General features: G+C 36.1%; 1 protein-coding gene and 1 non-coding gene across 2 annotated transcripts in view; one reads left to right on the plus strand and one right to left on the minus strand.

Annotated features, from left to right (window-relative positions):
- Nucleotides 1–2,196: 2,196 nt before the first annotated feature.
- Cstf3 (cleavage stimulation factor subunit 3) overlaps nucleotides 2,197–23,721 on the minus strand; it is a 79,516-nt gene continuing 57,991 nt past the window's right edge. Inside the window, exons 6-21 of the mRNA XM_046455673.2 lie at nucleotides 23,279–23,345; nucleotides 23,143–23,177; nucleotides 22,924–23,050; nucleotides 21,389–21,466; nucleotides 20,187–20,349; nucleotides 17,041–17,150; nucleotides 15,909–16,025; nucleotides 15,486–15,560; nucleotides 13,285–13,428; nucleotides 12,187–12,289; nucleotides 7,775–7,844; nucleotides 6,491–6,686; nucleotides 4,309–4,462; nucleotides 3,508–3,602; nucleotides 3,331–3,391; nucleotides 2,197–2,909 (exon numbers count right to left, since the gene is read on the minus strand). Of these exons, the coding sequence (XP_046311629.1) occupies nucleotides 2,707–2,909; nucleotides 3,331–3,391; nucleotides 3,508–3,602; nucleotides 4,309–4,462; nucleotides 6,491–6,686; nucleotides 7,775–7,844; nucleotides 12,187–12,289; nucleotides 13,285–13,428; nucleotides 15,486–15,560; nucleotides 15,909–16,025; nucleotides 17,041–17,150; nucleotides 20,187–20,349; nucleotides 21,389–21,466; nucleotides 22,924–23,050; nucleotides 23,143–23,177; nucleotides 23,279–23,345 (1,798 nt within the window). The 3' untranslated portion in view covers nucleotides 2,197–2,706. The remainder of the gene's footprint in view (nucleotides 2,910–3,330; nucleotides 3,392–3,507; nucleotides 3,603–4,308; nucleotides 4,463–6,490; nucleotides 6,687–7,774; nucleotides 7,845–12,186; nucleotides 12,290–13,284; nucleotides 13,429–15,485; nucleotides 15,561–15,908; nucleotides 16,026–17,040; nucleotides 17,151–20,186; nucleotides 20,350–21,388; nucleotides 21,467–22,923; nucleotides 23,051–23,142; nucleotides 23,178–23,278; nucleotides 23,346–23,721) is intronic.
- On the plus strand, nucleotides 21,058–21,164 carry LOC124102045 (U6 spliceosomal RNA). The gene has a single exon (XR_006854786.1). It is a non-coding gene; the product is annotated as a U6 spliceosomal RNA (small nuclear RNA).

Genomic DNA, 23,721 nt, shown 5'->3' on the forward strand with positions numbered 1-23,721 from the left:
TAAAATTTTTTTTTTTGGTATCGGGGATTGAACTCAGGGGGGCTCAACCACTGAGCCACATTTCCAGCCCCATTTTGTATTTTTATACAGAGACAGGGTCTAAGTTACTTAGTGCCTTGCTAAGTTGCTGAGGCTGGCTTTGAACACGTGATCCTCCTGTCTCAGCCTCCCTAGCTGCTGGGATTACAGGCATGCACCAAGCCTGACCCAAGTAAATTATTTAGAGACAGGGTCTCACTGAGTTGCCGAGGCTAGCTTTGAACTTGTGATCCTTCTGCCTCAGCCTCCCAAGTTGCTGGGATTACAAGTGTGCACCACTGCACCCAGCTAAAGCTGATTTTTTTTCTTTAGTTGTAGTTGGACACAATACCTTTATTTTATTTATTTTTTTAGGTGGTGCTGAGGATCAAACCCAGCGCCTCACACGTGCTAGGTGAGCGCTCTACCGCTAAGCTACAATCCCAGCCCCTAAAGCTGATTTTTAAATATAAGATTATTTAATCACATCTGAATTCAAATTCTAAATTATGTTCTCAATGTGTAAGTTTCTTTGAAACCATACTATTTTTACATTTCTCTCCTTTCTGTTTCCTTCCCAAGTTTTAGCTTTCATCCTGAATCACAACCCTTTAGGCTCAACTAAGTTTTCAGTGAGTAGGTTTTCCAGAAATGAGTTAAGAGAAGATAATTACTACCAAAGAACAAAACTTAATTCTTTGGACTTAGTCTGCATGACAAGTTTTTGCTCACTATAATTATAATTTGGTTAATTGGATATAATTTTCATTAATGCTGTTTAGCTCATGAAAAAAAATTTTGAGTATTAATCATCTTTCAAAATATACTTGACAAAGAATGACACAGTGGGTGAAGGAATTCCCATATTTAGGTTGCTTTTAAGAGCAATGCAAAATGAAATATCTTAATCTGCCTCAGATGTAATTAGGGGAAAATGTACTCACATTAGAGGATTTCTAACTGTTTAATTTGCTGTTTTCAAAGTCTGGGAACAGTGGCATACACCCATAATCCCAGCAACTTGGGAGTCTGAGGCAGGAGGATCGAAAATGTGAGGCCAACCTCCAGCAATTTAATTTACTAAGACTGCCTCCAAATAAAAAAGAGAGGTGGTAAAGAACATTTGCCTAAGCATGCACCAGGCCATGGGTTTGATTGACAACACCAGAGGAGGTGAGAAAAAATAAAAAAGCTTTTAGTATCAAAAAGACCAGGAAATGGCATGCAATTAAGTGTACATGACTTTTTCTTGGGGTGTTATCATTTATATTTATTATTTATTTATTGTTGTGCTTAATAGCTGAGCCACATTCCACATTCCAAACCCCCACCCCCTTTTTGGAGATAAGGTCTCGATAAGTTGCTTAGGGCCTCACTAAGTTGTTGAGGCTGGCTTACCTTACTTAGCCTGTGGAGTTGCTGGGATTACAGGCCTCTTAAAGCCATTTATTATTATTAACAATAATATTTATTTACTATTATTAAATTTTGTTACTAGGGATTTAACCCAGGGGTGCTTTACCACTGAGCTACCTCCCTCCCTAGCCCTTTTTATTTTTGATTTTGAGACAGGTTCTCACTATGTTGCTGAGTCTGGCCTTGAACTAGCAATCATCCTGCCTTAGCCTCATGGAGTTGCTGGAATTATAGGCATGTGCCACCATGCCCCAGTGCCATTTATTTTAAATGGTATTGGCTACCTGGCCATGTTATGGCTACACAGGCCTGTTATCTCAGTGACTCTGGAGGCTGAGGCAGGAGGATCAGAAGTTCAGGGCCAGCCTGGGCAACTTAAACCCTGTCTCAAAACATCAAAAAATGAAAAAGGGCTCAGAATGTGGTTCAGTGGTAGAACACCACTGGGTTCAATCCCCAGAACTGGGGGGAAAAAAAAAAGAAAGAAAAAGGCTGAATAATATAAAGTAGCTATTGTAAATAAAATCTGAATGAAAAATTAGAAAGAGGGGTTGGGCTTGTGGCTCAGTGGTAGAGTGCTTGCCTAGCACATGCGAATCCCTGGGTTTGATCCTTAGCACCACATAAAAATAAAGGCATTGTGTTGTGTCCATCTACACCTAAAAAATAAATATAAAAATAAATAAATAAATAAATAAATAAATAAAGGTATTGTGTCCAACTACAATCGAAAAATAAATATTAAAAAAAAGTGTAGAGACATGTTTTTGAAATCCTTTATTTTCTAAAGGACTGTTTTAAAATTTTAAACTACAAAACAGACTCCATACATTCTGCCATAAATAAAAACAAACAATAAGGCAGGACTCTACATAAGCAAACCGAGAACAACTGTTTTTCAGAAAATGTGATAAAATGCTTTACAATCATAAGCCATCCAGTTTTTAAAATAAAACTGTGGAAAACTCACAAATCTTCAAGCGGGACATACAAGACACCCTTGAAGAGGGAACAAAATGTGGTTCTGCTGTTTTGTACTGTTCTCACATTTTTGAAAACCTAATCTTGCTTAGAGCATAGGTCTGTTCCATATTCTAAAATTCACATAAGTTTGTCTTTTTCTCAAGAACCATATGATAGAGGCACCAATGACAATATAACTTTGTTTCCAAGAACCTTGTAACAAAGTATTGTCTCTTTTAAACATATGACTTAAGAGGCAAAAGGGAATCCTGGGTAAGAGTTTTCTCAGAGGCAGGTTTTGAGCCTGCTTCATCGAATTCGCTTCTGCTGCCGCGCTCTGTAGATGTCATGGACAGGGGGGACAACAGCTCCCTTTTCTTCATCTTCATCTGAATCCTCGTTGGGCCTTTTGACAGCCTTGGTGAGTACGGCGTTACTTTCCACTGGACCATTGCCTTCCACAGCCAGCTCTGGGGCCCCACCAGTAATGATCCTCACGGCTTCCTCAACAGCTGCAGAAACAGCAAGAAGACTGTTGGACAGTGTTTCAGATCATGCTACTGTGAAAGAATGAGCATGTTCTACTTTGGATACTTATTAGCTCATTTCTTGGCTTATTAGCACAGCAAGGTAGTATTGCTGATTCTAAACTAAGGGAAAAGACCAAAACTCTATTAAAACTAATTGTTTTCACAAGCCAGATTGGATAGTACATGTTCACATGGATAGAAAAGATAAGCTTATAGGACATTTTACTTAGAATCTGAATAAGTAAGTCTCTCTGTTCAAGAGAGTCCAGCCCACTCCTGGGTTTCATTACACTTCTGCAAGTTGGCTGGCTGGTGGGAGACTTCAATAGCAAAGAATAACCAGCTCTCCTGCCTAGGAGACAAGAATGTGAATAACTCTGAAAATGGAGTTCTCATTACTCACTATTTGGTATCTTGCATCTTCGGAAAATTTCCATCAATTCATCCACTTGTACAAAAGGACCCTATTTTGACACATAAATTTTAATTACCAGTTACTGGGAAAGTTAAAATAGTAGGAAAAGCATACAATGGGTCTAATCCCTAGAGCCAGTATATACCATGAAAATAGTGAACAAACCTGGAAACAGATAGGAGGAGGGAGAAGTTTCATCAAAACGACAGCTGCAGGGGGCACTGGAAATACTCCACCAGGGACAGGGTGTAAACCTGGAGCTGTGAGAGAAGGAAAGCATGACCCAAGTGGGATGGAAAAACTTCCGTGCAGGTAAGAGCTAAAATGAAGTAACTCGCACATAATGATTTTCTAGGTTTCTATTTTTTGTTCTGGTCTTTTTAAAATATGCTGTCAGTGCTTAACCCGCTTGACCAACTCAAATGGGTGAGACAGGAAATGCATTCTCAACCCTGTGGCCACCTGGAAACAGAAAAGTGACAAGTGACTTTGTGTAAGGAAACCCAGGGGCTGAGCTGAAGTAAGTTTTTGTTGAGGACTTTCTGAGCTGCACATGTCACTTGTTCATCAATCCTATTTAAAGGCAGTTAATCAATAGCATATTTAATCAGAAGGGCCTTGTTTAAAAACGATTTAGAGGGGATACTATTAGTAACTGAATAAATACCAAATAACACCACCAAGGTAAGTTTCCAGATATTCAAGTGATCTGCACCTACAGCATTTTTGAAAACTAAGTATCACTACCAAAATGGGTTACTGGAATCTGGACCACAGAGTTTTGTTTTTTTTAGGACATTCTTAGTTTATCTGGTTCAAAGATTACTACCAAGTCACTTGTCACAGTAACCCTAAGTCTAATAATTAACCTACAATGGAAAGGCCATGTTACTTTCCCCCCACACCTTGGATTTAAATCCACAAACACACCGAAGCCTCGGTGCTGGATCTGAAGTCATGGCTTACGTGCTAAATGCCGTGGCTGAAATGGAATCATCTGCTGGGTGTCTGGTTTAGGGTATTCTGGTTTTCTATCCACTTCATCTTTCAGAACAGGCACTATAGAAGGAGCTACAACTGGGTCTGGAATTATAGCTGCTAGCTTAGCACGGGAGACATCCTGAAAATGCAGAACAGAAGAATCCTAAACCTGAAAAAGGGTCTTATAAATTGCGCAGTTCTACAATCTTGAGGATACAGTGAGAATAATTGGGTTAAAACCACAGAGAGAGAATAGACAGAGAAGCAAGAAGTTCAATGATGATAAAGATTGTTACTTAAAGGATAGCTACTGACTCTGAAGACTTGGTGTTTTATGACCTTACCCTGACCCCATCTAAGGATCACTAGATTGTATCACCACATAGGTGACAGGAGACAAATTTCTCAAGCTCTTGTGGGAGAGGTTGTAAGATGACAGCAAACATAGGGGTGATTTGGAAGAAAATTCAAGATTTTAGATATTCTTTTGACCCCTCTTTTCCATTAGAATTGAACACATCTGTCTGTTTCTTTAGGTGAGAAGCTTGGTTAGGGGAGGTCCTGCTGCATAAAGGTACAAATAAAAGGTTTGCCAGCACCTACACTCACGAGTAAGATTTTGCTAATGAAGAATGATTCCCAACATACTGCTGCGGGGAAAAAGGAACATATATATTAAACAGCCACCATTTGTCAGTTTTCCTCCTGACATCTCCATTTTATAGAAGGGACTAAAGCTCAAAGGGCCACATTTCTCATAAGAAATAGAGGTTTGGGAGCCTGGCATTTGACCTCAACCAATCCAGAGGCATCTTTTCAGTATACTGTCAGGTCTGAAAATGTGTTAACAGGCCCTGTCCCTTTTCACTCTTCTCAAATTTGCTCAGACAGTTGGTGACATCTGGTATTATATAGGCAAATCTAAATGACTAGGGACAATGGGAACTGCTTTTCTCTCTGACTTGCATGTACATAACACATCACTGACCACCACATGAAGAAGTACATTAATTCTTTCCAAATAAGAATAGAAATAGAAATACAGGATGGAAAATTCATATTCAACAAGTAGTTATTTTCATTAACCTTAATTTTCATTTTCATCTTGGGAAAGTTCAAATAGCCTTGTTCTAATAAAGTAGTCTTAAAATGTCTTTGCCTTTTCATTAAGGATCAAGAAGCAGAAGCCACTTATTCTTGAGCAGTGATCCCATGAATACTAAGACTCCCCTGGTTGAGAATAGGAACCAGGGACTGGCACAGAACTAGGGCGTCCACTAAAGAAAATGTCTGAAGCTGAATCATGGGGTAATTTTTCTCAGTTTTAATATGGTTCCAACACAGAGTGAGACTCAGACTAAAAGAGGGCAGTGAGAAAAAGAAGAATGATGGTCGAGAATACCCTAAAGCTAGCTGGCTTAAAGCAATCAAGCGAGGACTCTGGTGTATCCATCTTCCCTTTGGATTTCCAAAATCTTGATCTTTGTTCACATGGGACAGAAAGATCAAGAAATGATTCTTTTCTCAGCAAGGGCTATTTCTGGTGCTTCATAAACATTACATCTTTCCTCCTGACTTAAACAGGTTCCTGGACCAGATTTGATTTTTATGGCTCAGCAGTCTACATAGGAGAATTCCATTCCTATTTGAGCCTATTCCCCTGAGGCCACTGAAGGAGTGCTGTTTTAAGGCTATAAATCTCTCAGGATATTTTATGAATTGAACAAGTTGTCATGTTTCCTCATTATGTTTTACTGAGTAGAACAGAAACTACATTTGGTTTAAGATCTATCAAAACACATTCATCAATTAGAAAAAAGTAGTACCTAAGATGATATTCAGAATTTTTTTTCTTCCCTCCATATACTTTTCCACCACTCACAGGACATAAGATGTAAGGCACAGACAATTTCAGGAATAGAATGAAAGTATTTGTTAAATCTCATTTTTCAATTATTATTTTATTCAGCGACTTTTGATACTTGATGTTTCATAAACCAAGAAAAATCAGTGAATCTTTTTCTTGTTTATTTTTTGCAAATCTGTTCTAAAACTAGATTAATTGATGTTTCAGAATTTACTCATTTAGAATGTTGGTTATCCATAAATTCTTCTAAAACATTGGAAAAACAAAAATACTACAGGCACCTTGATCCTTGGTACATACCTTATAACCCAGTGCCTTTAGTTCACTTGCAGAGCAAGGATATAAATCCATAAACTTATATCTGTCTACCAGCAAAGCTGTTTCTTTGCCTTCGTACTCTTCTTTGAATGCTGTAAACCGTCTTTTTTCCACTTTGAGTATACTGGCGAGATCACCAATATTACTTTCAAAAGCTAGAAACCGGGCCCAGATTTCTCTATAAGAAAAGAAATATAATTAATACTTGGTTATTCTGGTTTTAGGGCAGGGAGTCCATTTATCAAAGAGGAAAAGAAAAAAAAAAAAGCCTGAATCTCTCCCCCTTTCTTCTTGAATTATAAAAAGCTCTTTTTTATCATAAAAACTTCCAAACTATAGAAAAAATGGAAGAATATAATGAATACTTATACCATTACCCAGATTTAATAACAATATTTTGCCATATTTGGTTGATCTTATTTTTGAATGTAAATTATAATACTTTACCCTAAATACTTGAAATTTTCAGTTGTTTCTTATTTAGCATACTTTCCTATTCTTTGTGATCCATAAGAGACACTTATCTTAGGGTAAACTAAGTGGAAGAGTTGGAAAAGGAATCCAGACAGATTTCTAATTTCTTCTGAATTTTGTTTAGTGGCATGAATTATAAATACATTTTCATCTTTTCCCCATGAATGTAGATCACTCAGGACAAACTTGTCTCATCATTGTTCCAACGATCAACAGTAAAGGTCTGAGATTACTAAATGTACAAAAGAATATATTGAGTACCTACGATATACCAGGTACAGGGCTATCGGAAAAATCCTACACTGGTAGGTATTATTGTGACTCAGAAAGTGAGGATTGGTGAGGTTTAAAATATGCCCAGTGTCTATGTGGGCTGAGCTGGAAATTAAACCCAAGACCCCAAAGCCTTACTATTTCTACTGTGTTGTTCCTCTGTCTGATATGACTGACAAGAGTCAAAATCACAAACTGGGGGCACAATATATAAAACAAACTTTCAATATGTAAAACAGTCTGCTTTGGATTATTGAGGTAAAAACTTCCGAAGTCCTCATTCATATCAATTTCTAGAGATATAGTAAACTAGAAAGACATTAAATATTTAATAATAAATTAGGAAGGCACTCTCAAAACAATTCTAATCCTTATGGGAAAATAATCAAGTTATGAAAATATTACAGGTAAGTAAAATGAACCTTGGGAGAGAAGGGGACTCTATCTCCTAAAGGCCTACTCAAGCAGACATTCACTTCTAACTGGAGGATGAAAGCTGTCATTTTCACAATGACTTACCCAGACTTCTCTGGAGGAAGGCTTCCAGATGTCAAAACTCGTTCAAACAAAACTCGGGTATTATTGTCCTCTAGGATATTTAACAAAATTTAAATATTAAAAAAGTCAGTTTTACAATTTAACAATATATTTTTACAAGAATTATTTCAACTTAATCCTCACAAAAATCCTCTGCAGAAAGGTAACTATAGTCACACCTGACTTTTACAGATAAGGAAACTTGAGGTTCAAAAGAATTGAGTAATTTTGATTTGTTTATTGTCATTGCATAACAGAGCTGTAACTAGAAACCAGGTTTTTTTTTTTTTTTTTTTTTTTACCTCTAGTTCAGCTCTCTGTACTACACTGCAGTTGTAATACAAGCAGTGTAATATTGGATCAAGGCATCCTATTCGTCTTAAAAATAATGAAAATTACATGCCTGCTGACATAATAACTCAGGCTACTAACATTTAAAAAATAACAAGTTCAAACTTAGTTACAATTGAGTTTTTTTTATTTTTAAGATACCAGGACTAATCTACATTTCATTATTTTACCATCTTGTAGATAAACAATAATATCTAGACTGAGAAGCAAATAGTAAATGAATTAAAGAATAGTTGCCAGAGTAGATTAAATTTTAAGTCTTAGGAGTTCCTCTGCAATTGAAAGTGGGGAAACAAAACTTGTTAAACTGTAAGGGACTTTTTAAAATTTAAGAATACAGTAGTAAATCCAACAATCATTGAATTGTATAATTCAAATGGGTGCATTTATGATATGTAAATTATACAATAAAGTTGTTTTTAAAATAACTAAAACAGCTGGGCTTGGTGGCACACGCTTGTAATCCCAGAGGTTTTAGAGGCTGAGGCAGGAGGATATCATGAGTTCAAAGCCAGCCTCAGTGAGGCCCTAAGTGGTTAAGTACACCAGAAAAAGTAAAACTCTAGTATAGAGGGGCCAAGGTTGTGGCTCAGTGGCAGAGTGCTTGCCTAGCACACATGAGGCACTGGGTTCAATCCTTGGCACCACATAAAAAAATTTTTTTAAATAAAAAAAAAATACACCTACAACTAAAAAACAAAACAAAACAAAAAAAAGTGAACAAAATTCTAGTGCAGTGACTTTTTTTTTTTTTTTTTTGGTGCTGGGGATCAAACCCAGGGCCTTGTGCATGCAAGGCAAGCACTCCACCAACTGAGCTCCAGCCTAAGTTTTTATTGCCTTAGGGTATTTATTCAATTTACTCCCGAGACATAAGCCCGAGAGAGAGTAAATGAATTATGCCAAAGAAGTGGCACGAACTTTATTCACAACTTTCAATTTCACATATTAAACTTTTAAAAAATGTTAAATACTGCATTTTATCCTTTTTGCTTTATCCCAAGCTTTGCTACAGATACATTTCTTAGCATCCCACATAGAAGTTACATGCCATGTTCTTTGCCTGGAATAATGCCTTTTTCTCTTTGTCTGGCTATTTCTTATTTTTCTCTCTGTTTTTGTTTTTGGTTCTGGGGTGGAGCCCAGAGGTGCACTACTACTGAGCACATCCCAGTTTTATTTTGACATGGTCTCTCTAAGTTGCCGAGGCTGGCCTGGAATCTGTGATCCTCCTGAGTCATCGGGATTGCAAGCGTGTACACCATGCCCAGGTATTTCTCTTTTTTCAAGATGCAACTCATGAGGCCTTCTCTATGACACCCTTTAGAACAACACTGTCCAAAAGAAATACAATGGGAACCAAGTATGTAATTTAAAATTTCTGAGCCAGGTATGATTGCACATGCCTGTAATCCCAGCAACTTGCAAGGCTGAGGCAGGAGAATACCAAGTTTGAAGCCAGCTTGGGCAATTTAGCAGGAACCTATCTCAAAATAAAAAAGGGGTGTAATTCCATTGGTAGAGCACCCCTGGGTTCAATCTCTAGTACCACAAAAATAAAAATAAATAAAAAATTTTGTTGGTACCATGGATTGAACCCAGGGTTACTGAACCACTGAGTCATATCCCCGGTACTTTAAAAAAATTTTTTTTTTAAATTTCAAAGACAATCCCACTAAGTTTCTGAGGTTGTCCCCAAACTTGCAATTCTCCTGCCTCAGCCTCCCTAGTTGCTGGGATTACTGATGTGTGCCACCATAACCAGCTAAATAAATATTTTTAGAAGTAAATTTTCTGCTATTCTAGAGTAAAATGATAAATTAATTTTAATATAGTTTATTCATTTCAACATGTAATCAATAAGAAAAATTAAGAAATCTTACATTCCTTTTTTTAATACTAAATCTGAAGTCTGGTTAAGCAATTAAGTTTTGCATGTCTTTGACTTAACACCTGCAATGTGGAAAGCAGTCCATAAATGTTAACTATTTGTGATCATTATGATCATTATGACATGCAAAATTTAATTGCTTAATCCTCAAGAATTCTATGGAAGTTTTCCCTGTTCTGACCATTCTACAGATGAGAACATTGCAGAGTAAGATTATACACCTAACTTCATAACTATGCCACAGTGAAGACTGATGATGCAATTGTATTCTTAACATCAAAGTCTTCTGTGACCAGAAGAATATAGTCCTGGTCATCTTTGTATTCCTGGTCCTTAGTAAAAGAAGGTAATGAATAAATGCTTGACAGCTAGTTAGAGGAATGAAGGAACTATCTAAGATACTGAACCTGGGAAAAAACAATGCTGACATCAGATATCATGCTCATGTTAAGAAAATAGTAAGATAAATACATATACTAGTAATTATTCTAAAAAAAAGTAAAGCAAATAGTTTAAGATTAGTGAGGAACATAAACTTCATTCAAGAAAATTTATCAATTAAATGCCCTACTATCTCACTTTTTGAGGTTAAGTCTTTTCCAGAGTATAGTCACTAAACTGAAATTAAAAAATAAACATTTGACTTTTTTATACTATTTAGGATACAATGATACTATCTTTTATATGTGCTATATTTTTCTTAACTACTAAAATTATTGATATATGCTTATAATATCTCATTCTATAATCATGTACACATAATTTCATATTTCTCTTTTTTTAAATTTATTTTTGCTGGTACTAGGGATTGATTGAACCAAGGTTCTCAGACATGCCAGGCAAGTGCTCTGCCACTGAGCTACATCCCCAGCCCGTGTATATTTCTGTCTTAAACCAACTTTTACACAATGTTTACACAATGTTTATTTTAATAGTCCAGAAGTTGCATATCAAACTGTGGAACCAACCTAGATGCCCTTCATTAGATGAATGGATTAAAAAAATGTGGCATATATACACAATGGAATATTACTCAGCAATAAAAGAGAATAAAACCATGGCATTTGCAGGTAAATGGATGGAATTAGAGAAGATAAGGCTAAGTAAAATTAGTCAATCCCCCCAAAAAAACAAATGCTGAATGTTTTCTCTGATATAAGGAGGCTGATTCATAGTGGGGTAGGGAGGGGAAGCATGGGAGGAATAGATGAACTCTAGATAGGGCAGAGGGATGGGATGGTAAGGGAGGGGGCATGGGGTTAGAAATGATAGTGGAATGTGATGGACATTGTTATCCAAAGTACATGTGTGAAGACATGAATGGGTGTGAATATACTTTGTGTACAACCAGAGATATGAAAAATAGTGCTGTATATGTGTAATAAGAATTGTAATGCATTCCACTGCATATATAAGTTTTAAAAATTAACTAAAAAATAAATTAATTAAAAAAAAGAAGTTGCATATCCTGGACTATAGGTAACTAGACTAAATTTTATACACACACACATATGGATGAATGAATTATCTAGCACAAAACCTGGCACATACTAGGACCTCAATAAAAGATGGCTGTATTATTGTCATTATAACAGCAGAATAAAAATCAAGAGGCTAATGAACATAATATCCTTTAAAATTTCTTTCCCAGTAGCCTCATGTAGCCTTTACTACGTGGACATCTCTGAGTATTGGTGGCTAGAGTTTTTTTTGTGTGTGTTTTGTTTGATAATGCTGGGGGTCAAACCCATGGCCTTGTAATGTTAGGCAAGTGTTCTACCACTGAGCTACATCCCCAGCTGACGAGGATTTATTTTTGTCAGTTCTTGCCCAGGAGATGAGAAATGAGTTGCCCACAGTCAGAAATGAACATCAACAACTCTGTGTCTCTTAACTCTTGACTTTGTAGCTTTATCCTACTTATAACAAAACTTTGCTCATCAAAGGCCATTCTGAAGTCAAAAGACATCTATCATTATTCAATAAATATAAACTCCTGGTTGACAGGCCACAAATATTTCTTGGGTGGCTATCAAGTGGGTGGTTTTGATGTGATGTCAGAATTATAATACATTCAAGAAGGAAAAACTTAGCAACATAATTTCAGATGGTTTAATATTAAGTACCATTAAAGCTTCTAGAATTAACTTACCATTGAGGTGAGAGAGATAGTCAATATAGGCCAGGACATATTCTGGGATGTCTCCATATTTCTTCAGTCCCAGCTCAAAAATCTTAAAGGCAACCGATTTGTCCTACAAGTAAAGACAGCCAAGTACTGATTTCTATGAAATGTCAGATAAAATACTAAGAATATTAAAACTATAATACCTAAATATGACAAGATATGAAAGAATTAAAATGAAAATTAAAACCATGTTAAGTAAAAATTACTAAGCTAAAAAATCAGCCAGTGGAGTTTAGGTTCAGAAATATGGGGTTTAAAACAAATAAATAAGCCAGATGTGGTGGGGTACACCTGCAATCCCAGTGGTGGGGGAGGCTGAGACAGAGGATCACAAGTTCAAAACCAGCCTCAGCAAAAGTGAGGTAAAGCAACTCAGTGAGACCCTGTCTCTAAATAAAATACAAAATTGGGCTGGGGATATAGCTTATTGGTTGAGTGCTCCGGAGTTCAATCCCTGATAACCAAAAATAAATAAATAGACAGATAAATAAAATAGAAAACAGAAATATGGAGTTTACGCTGGGCATGGTGGCACTTACCTGTAATACCAACAATTTGGGAGGCTGAGGCAGGAGTATTACAAGTTTGAGGCCAGCCTTGTAACTGGCTTAAAAAAAAAAAGGTGGAAGGGGTGCTGGAGATGTAGCTCAGGGGCAAAAGGAAGGAAAGAAAGAAGAGAGGGAATGGAGGAAGGGAGGGAGGGAGAGAGGGAAGCATGGCAAAGCTTGCTTGTAGTCCCAAGTGCCTGAGGCTGAGACAACAGAAGGAATTGAACCAGAGAGTTCATGGCTTCAAGGTCAACCTGGGCAACACCGCAAGGTCTATCATTTTCAAAGAAAAAAGTAAAATAAAAGGAAATTTGGAGTTTAATAAGGCATAAAGCCATAAATTAGCAGGCAGCTAGTGATTTGGATAACATTCCACATCATTTTACAAATAAACACTTTTCCTTTATGAAATGAATTAAAGTTTAATGACAGAAACTAGAACTACTTTTCTTTTAATTAATGTTTTCAGATAAAGAAGACTACTTCATCTTTATATATGTTTTTCAATATTTACCTTACTACAGTAATACTCCATGAGTGCTGCAGTAACATAGACATGGTGGCGGGTTCTGGTATCTTCTCTTGCTTTTTTAAATATCATTCGTCCAGATTTGATACCTTCTGCTCTCCTTGCAAATTTCATATATTGAATATATACCTTTGCAAAAAAAAATACATATATATATATACACACACACACATATATATATTTGTGTTACAGAAATTAGGCAGAATGTAATCTCTGTAGCATCACTAGCTTACCTGATTCCTATGCTAATGATTCCAATAAGAAAGCAATCCTCAACACCCAAAAAATTAGAAAGTAGGATTATAGAAGATGCATTATTTATAAACTACTTTTTTCTATTATTAGAGATGCATGCTAATTAATGTGTTTTTGTTTTTTATTGAGATATGATTCATATATCACAAAATTCACCATTTAAAGTATATACTCCAGTGTTTTTTAACATAATCAAAAGGTTGTACGATCATCACCATATAATTCTAGACAATGCAAATTAAATTTTAAGGGGCAGGAGCTGGGGTTGTGACTTAATGGTAGAGCACTTGCCTAGCACATGTGAGGCACTGGGTTCAAGTCTCAACACCACATATAAATAAATAAAATAAAGGTCCATTGACAACTAAAACAATATTAAAAAAAAAATTAAAGGGGGAATTCCATTCCCAGTACAATAAATAAATAGATAGATAAATATTGGGCTGGAGATGTAGGTTAATGGTAGAGCACTTACCTAGCATGCACAAAACCCTGGGTTCAATCCCCAGAACCAGAAAAAAAAAAAAAAAAAAAAAAAAAAAACAATTAAATACACAAAGTTGGATAACTAATAAAGTAAAAAAATTGATGTGGTACAAATTTGTTTAAAAAATTAATAGGCTGGGTGCAGTGGAGTACCTTTTTAATCCCAGCAGCTCAGGATGCTGAGGCAGGAGGATTGAAAGTTTAAAGCCAGCCTCAACAACTTAGTGAGGCCCTGAGCAACTTAGTGATCCTGTCTCAAAATAAAATATATCCTTAATTGCCTATATATATAAAGGGCTGAGAGTGTGGTGCAATGGTTAGTGCATCTGAGTTCAACTCCCAATACAAAAAAAAATTAAGTATATAAATTTTAAGAAAAAATGTGAAAGTACTCGAAAAGACTCCATTAGTGAATTGTAATATCTATAAAATTCAATGTTTGATTTAATGCTATATATTTTATAATGTATGTTTAACTTTGCATTTTCTTGGTTTATTTAGAAGGCCCACTATTTATTTTCCAAAGATCATAGAGTAGAACTTCACTGATAAACTATGACCCATTTTATACCTAATACCTTCAGAGTTCCCTACCCATAATGAATGTGCAATGTTTTTTTTGTTTTGTTTTTTAATGAACTAATGACTGTTAGCAGGGACCTGGTTAGTTTGGATGGGTGGATGGATGGATGAAGTATATGAATTCTTCAAGGAAAGGAATTTATTGAGTTTGTCATTTTATTACTGCAGTATAGCACAATATACAGATGCCAGCAATTTTTGCCGGATATATCAGCCGAGTTAGTTTTTAAATGATGACTAAATGTAAGCAATTAGGGCAGTAGAATCCTAATATAAATATACAAAAGAAGCAGTATGGTGTAGTTGGTGTAAAGCAGTGGATCTAGTCATAGGTCTCTACCTTTCCCATCCACTGGAAGAATGGCATTGCACTTCTGCAGAACCTCAGGGCTTTGGAACTATTACTATAGCAAGAATCAGGATACAATAAGTTTGTCAAATCCCTTGCTGGAATGTTCATTTCTCCTATCTCTATTTATTTAAAAAGAAATATTTATTTAGTAACAAGTATGTGGCATAAAGTGGCTTCTAACCATGATCACAAGGAAAGGGTTACAGAAAGCACCTCTGTAGCTTTTTCATACTGCAGCGTTAAAAAGAAAACCAGAGTAGAATTCAAACCAGCATTCGACAGCAACTCTGATGGGAAAGTGATGGCCAGGAGAGGGGTCACATAAGGGAATTTTGGGGAAGGTGAAGGAAATGTTTTGTATCTTGATTGTGATGGTGTCCCATGACTCAATGTTGTTTATCAAGAATCATATAACTAGACAAAAAAAAGAGTATATTTTACCATATGTAAGTTATCTTGTTGTTAAATCAGACTGTCAAGGTAGAAAAGAAAGATTTGTAAAGTTACTCACCAAGGTGGGGTCAATATCCTCAATTGCCAGAAGTCTGTTATATATACTGTGAACCTTCTCATACTTCATGCGACTCTGAGGTGGTAGAGAAGTGTGTATATATATATGTATATATATGTGTATACACACACACACACACACACACATATATATATATACACACACACATACACACACATACATACACACAAATCCATGCAAGATTTGAGCTCTAAGGAATACAGGAGCTGTATCCCCACCCCCATTGCAAACACCAATGGCTCCTGCACTGAGCATAAATAAATATAAGCTAAGAACTAACAACTGTTCACTCTGTAACATTTCTGGCTAACAAAAGCAATATGCCAGCAAAGAAGTGTACAGAAAAAAAATTAGTCATGCAGTAAAAAACTGAATTATAAAGTTTGAAACATTTTTACTCACCTCTTCATAATCTGCATATGCAAAATAAAGAAGCATATTTTTCTTTAATAAAGTGCTTATGGCTCTTTCATATATATTAGCAGCTTCATCACTAAATAATTTGGCATTATTCATATCCTAGGAGATAAAAAAGAAGGAAGTATGCTTCAATAATTTAAATATAGTCAAAAGTGTTTAAAACTAATAACTGCATCTAATTTTATGTATACATATCTAAAAAAACACACACACAAGACACTCTCAGAAGTCTAACAAAATTCCAAGATTTCTTCCTATTTTTTTTTGATGCTGGGGGAACCCAGAGCTTTGTACTTATTAAGCACATGCTCTACCACTGAGCTACACCCCCAGCCCACTATTATTTTTTTATTTTTTATTTTTCTAGTTGTAGTTGGACATGATACCTTTATTTTATTTATTTATTTTTTATGCGGTGCTGAGGATAGAACCCAGTGCCTGGTACATGCTAGGTGAGCACTCTAATGCTGAGCCACAACCCTAGCCCCACCACCGTTATTTTAACTTACAAGATAATCCTGCACATACTGTTGTTCATCACTTAATATTAAAAAACAGCCACTATATTTTTAATTCTAAGCAATCTAATCATATGAATGTCACTAAGACTCAAATTGACATGAGTTTAAATTTTCTAACACTTGCCAGGCGCGGTGGCACATGCCTATAATCCCAGTGACTTGGGAGGCTGAGGCAGAGAATCAGGAGTTCAATAGGGCTGGGGATGTGGCTCAAGTGGTAGCGCGCTCGCCTGGCATGCGTGCGGCCCGGGTTCGATCCTCAGCACCACATACAAACAAAGATGTTGTGTCCACCAAAAAATAAATAAATAAATAAATAAATAAAAAGAATGGTAAGGCACTAAGCAACTCAGTGCAAGATTTGACCCTGTCTGTAAATAAAATACAAAAAAAAAAAAAAAAAAGAGCTGGGAATAAAGCTCAGTCGTCGAGTGCCCCTGAGTTCAATCCTCAGTACCAAAAAAAAAAAAAAAATACACACACACACACATTCTAACACTTAACACTTTGTTACTCAAATTCAGTGCTATATTTTTCAGAAAATCGCTGCCATATCAAAATCACAAAAAGCTCATGAGGAGTGTAATACTTACTCCCTTCTCTGCAAGCAGTTTACTTGACTGTTCAAGATACTGGGCAGCTTCGTACCAAATATCAGGGTGATGGCCAAGGACAAGCAGGCACTGTTCATAAGCAAACATTACTAAGGGAAGACATGCACAAACAAAACTCAATTAAAATAATTATTTTGAAACTATCAATATGCATCACAAGTAAATTTTTAGGCTCAGATACTCAATAATAAATGGTAAATTGGAAATCAAAAGCTTTATCCACCCAAGCCCCATCTGCCCATCATTTATTGTTAATATTTACTGAGCACCAACTTTATGCTAGAATGTGAAAGGCACTGTGAGTATACTAATGAATAAGATCTTTATATACACTAAGTAAGTAAATATAAAAATTACTAAAATGAGAGAAGTACAATATACTCCTAAACTTCACAATAGCAAGATTTAACACAGTTTACAGATTCAAGGCAGGCTTCACTAAAAAACTGACATCTAAAGCAGAACCTGAAGGAGGGATAGAAGATGGTCAGATGAGGAATGGGAATAACTTAGTGTAGAGTACTAGCCTAGCATGAGCAAGGCCCTAGGTTCAACCTCCAATAGTAGGTGCAGGGGGTGGGCAGGGGGAGGGTCAGTTGAAAAATAAATGGACAGAGGAAGGATAGGGTAAATTTTAAAAATGACATAGGCAAAGGAAGTAGTATTTGCAAAGGCCTATAGGTGAGTGAGCAGGGCAAGATTGATAAATTCAATAAAGTTCCAAATTCTAGTCTGTCAGTGGCAGAGTAGTTTGCACCAGACTATACTTTTTGAAATATCAATTATAGACGAAAGCTTGGGTGTAACTCTATGGAAAGATGTGTATTCAGCATTCATGCACAAGGCCTAGGGTCCAATCCCCAGTATGCTCCCCAGCTCAAGAGAGAAAAGAAAAATACAAAAGTACAAAAAACAACTCTTACAAATGTACTAGAAAGCCAGGCATGGTGACATATGCATATAGTTCTAATTATTTGGGAGGATCACTTGAGCTCACAGGTTTAAAACTAGCCTAGGCAACATAGTGAGACCCTATCTCAAAACAAAAACAAAACAAATTTTTTAAAGTATCAGAAAATGACCAAAAGGAACAGAAATCTAAGCAGATTGATCCCTTGAAATAAAAGGGAACTATGTTGGGTGAAATCCATATTTAATATTGCTTTTTCTTCAAAGGGCTCATCCATGCCCATGCAACACTATGGTAGCTAGAATTCAAGTAAAAATTCTTACTAGCTCAAAGTAACACAAAGTTGTAGGCTATGGGAACAGCGGGAAATTCCAAAAATGAAAGAGCCAGAGCTGGAAAATCAAGATACACATGTCCTCAAATCTTTAACTAATCCCTGAAATATACATATGTCGGAAAGAATACAGAGTCCAGCAGGAAGCAAAACCAAAAGACTGACTTGAACTGATATCTTAGCAGCTGCCTATCACAAGGGATACCAAGTTTGGTATTTGAATCTAATCCCAATGGTTTGAGTAAATACCTTAATGGATTTTCCATTATGTTGTAGGAGTAAAGATTATGTCCCAGGACTAAGGAATTTACCCTGAGATTAAGGATAAAACTAAAACAGACCTATCTTAATAGTATAAAACCAAATCTCTACCAACTTTAAGTTATCTGTCAATAAATTTAATTTCCTACTAAATAAAACTCAACATTCTTCTGTGAATGTGGAAGATAAAAGAATCCAAAGTCTTTACAATGTATCACTTGTACATTTGTACATTGTCCAAAAGAAAAAATAGGACTGTTTAACAAGTAAAGAAACAGAAAAACTGACCCATAGCCAAGAGAAAAAGCAGAAAGGAAACTATCTCCATGAGCTAATAGCCTAGATGTTGGAATCAGGAGACAAGGACGTTATAACCAATGTTACCTGTTCAAGGGTTTAAAGAAAAAGATGGTAACATACAAAATCTCAACAGACAAGTGGAAACTATAGAAAAGGAACTTAGAACTGAAAAGTATAGTACATGAAATGAAGAATTTACTAAAAGTGCGACAGAAAATTGGATAAAATAAAACAAAGAGGCAGTGCACATTATGAAATCTGGAGAACATAAGAAAAAAAGATTAGGGATAAAAAACAGCCTCACTAGATTGGCAGCCATTATGAAGTCAAACAACAACAAGTGCTGGCGAGGATGTGGGGAAAAGGGTACACTTGTACATTGCTGGTGGGAGTGCAAATTGGTGTGGCCAATTTGGAAAGCAGTATGGAGATTTCTTGGAAAGCTGGGAATGGAACCACCATTTGACCCAGCTATCTCCCTTCTCGGTCTATTCCCTAAAGACCTAAAAAGAGCATTCTACAGGGACACTGCTACATCGATGTTCATAGCAGCACAATTCACAATAGCTAGACTGTGGAACCAACTTAGATGCCCTTCAATAGATGAATGGATAAAAAAAAAGGTGGCATTTATACACAATGGAGTATTACTCTGCATTAAAAAATGACAAAATCATGGAATTTGCAGGGAAATGGATGGCATTAGAGCAGATTATGCTAAGTGAAGCTAGCCAATCCCTAAAAAACAAATACCAAATGTCTTCTCTGATATAAGGAGAGCAACTAAGAACAGAGTAGGGAGGAAGAGCATGAGAAGAAGATTAACATTAAACAGGGATGAGAGGGGGGAGGGAAAGGGAGAGAGAAGGGTAATTGCATGGAAATGGAAGGAGACCCTCATTGTTATACAAAATTACATACAAGAGGAAGTGAGGGGAAAGGGAAAAAAAAAAACAAGGGGGAGAAATGAATTACAGTAGATGGGGTAGAGAGAGAAGATGGGAGGGGAGGGGAGGGGAGGGGGGATAGTAGAGGATAGGAAAGGCAGCAGAATACAACATACACTAGTATGGCAATATGTAAAACAGTGGATGTGTAACCGATGTGATTATGCAATCTGTATATGGGGTAAAAATGGGAGTTCATAACCCACTTGAATCAAATGTGTGAAATATGATGTCAAGAACTATGTAATGTTTTGAACAACCAATAATAAAAATTAAAACAAAAAAACAAAAAACAGCCTCACTAATCTGTGGGATAATATCAAGTGGCCTAACAGGCATGTAGTTTGAGTCCCAGGAGGGTTAATCTTCTTACCTCTTTTTGTTATAAGGGTCTGATCCTCTGTACGAAGAGGGTTGCTCTTTTCCCACTGTATATATTTCTTCCACATATCTACCTGCTGAGCTTCTTGAGGAGTATTCTGTGGAGGCACTGAAGGAGCATTGCGGTCCAAGCCTTTCATTACTGTCTCATATTCCTAAACAAGAAGCATTTAAAATTCTTTGGTGATACTGGAACCACTCAGATATGGAGGATGGAGATGATCAGTTTTGAGTATTACCCATGCATAAATAGATTCCCAGGAGTGGGTGAATAGACCACCCAGGGGCCCTTTCTGGAGGTAATCTACGAAGCTTGCTCCCTAGGATATCCTAGTTGACCAATAACATGACTGAAGATCTGGTGGATTACTGCCATCTTTGGAGAAGCTATCTTTTTAAATTACTTACTGGCTACTTTTCCTAACTTCTAAGAATACTATTGAATGGAAAGACATGCACACTATAAGATTTGTCCCTGAGAGCTATGTTATTTAATAAGTATACTCTGAATGTAGAATAGTACAGTTTTCTGATGAGCAAATATAAAAATGTATCCTTTCACAGAAGACCAAGCACAAGGAAGAATATGAACCACTATATTAGTTCTAGATAGAATCTTGTTTTAACCTTCTCTAAATAATAATTTCTTCTAAATCCAATTTGTTCTATTTTGTCCTTAACATGTCTGCAAAGAAATATTTCATTTCAAATATATCATCTCTTCAGACAGATGTGATGAAGTCAACTGAGATTTATTTACATTAGTTAAGATTGCTAATGACTGAAATATCAAGAGTAACAAACACCAGACAGGAAAGGCCTTGTTATAAACGACAGCCTTGATAATTATTAAAATAAACGCTGTGCTCACTTCAGCAGCACATATACTAAAATTGGAACAACACAGAGAAGATTAACACAGCCCCTAAACAAGAATGGTACTCAAATTCATGAAGCATTCCATATTTTTTATCGTTGAACATCTTTAAGGACAATGTAAATAAAATTTTAGCAACTTGGTTAATAATCTGAAAAGTCTATCAATGTATACTTAAAATTCTGTTTGTATGAAAATGTATTTTCCTCTTTATTTTAACACTATGTAAAAGATATTATGTATATGAAGGTTTGAGAATTAAATGGTCTAATACTCAAAATAAATAAATAAATAAATGGCTTGATGGAATTTCATACCTTTGCTACACGCCTAGCGTTCATGTAATCTCTACTCCGATCTTCAATCATTTTTTTAGCTAAGTGAATATTGATACCCTAAAAAAAAAAAACCAAAAACATATTATTGTTATTTTTGGTGGATATAGCCACACATCTAACAAACTAAAACCAATAATTAATCACTTCACTGGAATTAAGTGAAAGAGATGCATAGCAACTGACCATTACTACAGGAAAATAATTCCAAAAACATATCCTTTCACAGAAGGCCAAGCACAGTATGTGTATATATGAATATTTAGATATGAGTTAGCATTAAATAAAAATGGGCTGGGAATATATCTAAGTGATGAAGTGCTTATCTACCATGTAAGGGGCCCTGGGATCAATCCCAGCATCTCTGCCACAAAGAGCATTACAAAAATTATATTTTTCCCGGAGTAGTTGCCCTGAGTTTGATCCCCACCATCAAAACTAAACAAAACCAAACAAAACAGCCAGACATGGTTGTGCACACCTGTAATCCCAGTGACTTGGAGTACTGAGGCAGAAGAACTGCAAGTTTAAAGCCAACCTTAGCTTAGCAAGACTCTGTCTCAAAATAAAAAGGGCTAGGTATGGTGGCTCATGCCTCTAATCCCAGCAGCTCAGGAGGCTGAGGTAGCCAGCCTTAGCAACTTAGTGAGGCCCTACACAATTTAGCAAGACCCTGTCTCAAAATTAAAAATAAAAAGGGCTGGGGACATGGCTCAGATGTTAAGCACCCTGGGTTCAATCCCCAATACCAAAAATTAAAATTAAAAAAAGCAAAAACAAAAACAAAAAAAGGGCATAACTCAGTGGCAGAGGGCCTTTGGGTTCAATCTCTATTGCCGAGAGAAAAAATAAAAAGGACTGGAGATGTAGCTCAATATTGAAAAAGTACCCCTAGATTCAATCCCAGTACCAAAAAATAAAAAACAAAGCAAAAACCTATACAAGGGCTGGGGATGTGGCTCAAGTGGTAGCGCGCTCTCCTGGCATGCGTGCGGCCTGGGTTCGACCCTCAGCACCACATACAAACAAAGATGTTGTGTCCGCCGAAAAACTAAAAAATAAATATTACAAAAAAAAACCTATACAATGTGCAACACTGATATCCAGTTATCTGATATGAAAAAGGCTAGAATTCACAAATCCAGGATGCTTAAAAATTAAACTGGATGGGTACAGTGGCCAGCAGTTCAAGAGGCTGAGCAGGAGGATTGCTAGGTTTTTTTTTTTTTTTTTTTTTTGGTGCTGGGGATTGAACCCAGGGCCTTGTACATGCAAGGCAAACACTCTACCAACTGAGCTATATCCCCAGCCCAGGATCCCAAATTTCAAAGCCAGCCTCAGAAATGGCAAGGCACTTAGCAACTCAGTGAGACCCTGTCTCTAAATAAAATACAAAATAGGGCTGGGGAGGTGGTTCAGTGGTTGAGCATCCCCAAGTTCAATCCCCAGGACCCCTTACCCCGCAAAAAATTAAAATGGCTTAGCTTATAGCAATAAACTACTCTGGCTTAATTTACCTCTTCGTACTTATTATAGTCTCTCCAGAGTTGTTCAATATTGATCATTGGATTAACACAACCTCGTTGATAAACTCTTCGGACAGCTGTTATTCTCTGATTTTCTGCATAAGATCCAACTGCTTCCCTGAGATTGAATAAGAAATGTCATCATTATTATTACAGTTAAATCAATTGTTTATGTAAAAATGTAAATATAAAGTATAAAACTATACTTACACGCCTTTTAAAAAATTGATGTAATCTACCCAAATCTAAGAAATAAAACAAAATGTTAGTATCTTTCTTGATACTTTAAGTATATATATTTAAGGGTATAGAATTTAAGTGACATATTTAAAAATTTTAAATTTACCTGATAGGACATAATTTCCATTCCAATTTTATCCAGTGCAAAGTCATAAGCTTGAGCCATTTTTTCTCTGCAATGAATGTGAAAGACATGTTTTTTTTTTTTTTTTTTTAATGTGTTATCAAAATATGTCTACATTTAAAACCTAACTTCTGGACATATAAGAATAGCACTTGAATCTTTTCTATAAACAAAAATTAAGGACATCATTGTAAGTACATAATTATTTTAAGCTTGTCATTTTTATTAATTTATGAACTATTTCCTTTGTCTACTGCTTGTGGCTATCAAAGAGAAGGCCCATGTCTTATTTATCTTTATATCCTTTAAATTGCCTAATTTTTACATAGCAGATTAAAGTGTGAAAATAATGAGATTTATCATTAAGGAGGTAATTTATATCTAAAGATTTATTAGCTTGAAAGTAAAATTTAAGGAGAAAGAAC

This window comes from Marmota monax, unplaced genomic scaffold (genome assembly GCF_021218885.2).
Source record: "Marmota monax isolate L192 unplaced genomic scaffold, Marmota_monax_Labrador192_F-V1.1 WCK01_AAM20220418_F8-fsc00047, whole genome shotgun sequence".
Lineage (NCBI taxonomy): Eukaryota > Metazoa > Chordata > Mammalia > Rodentia > Sciuridae > Marmota > Marmota monax.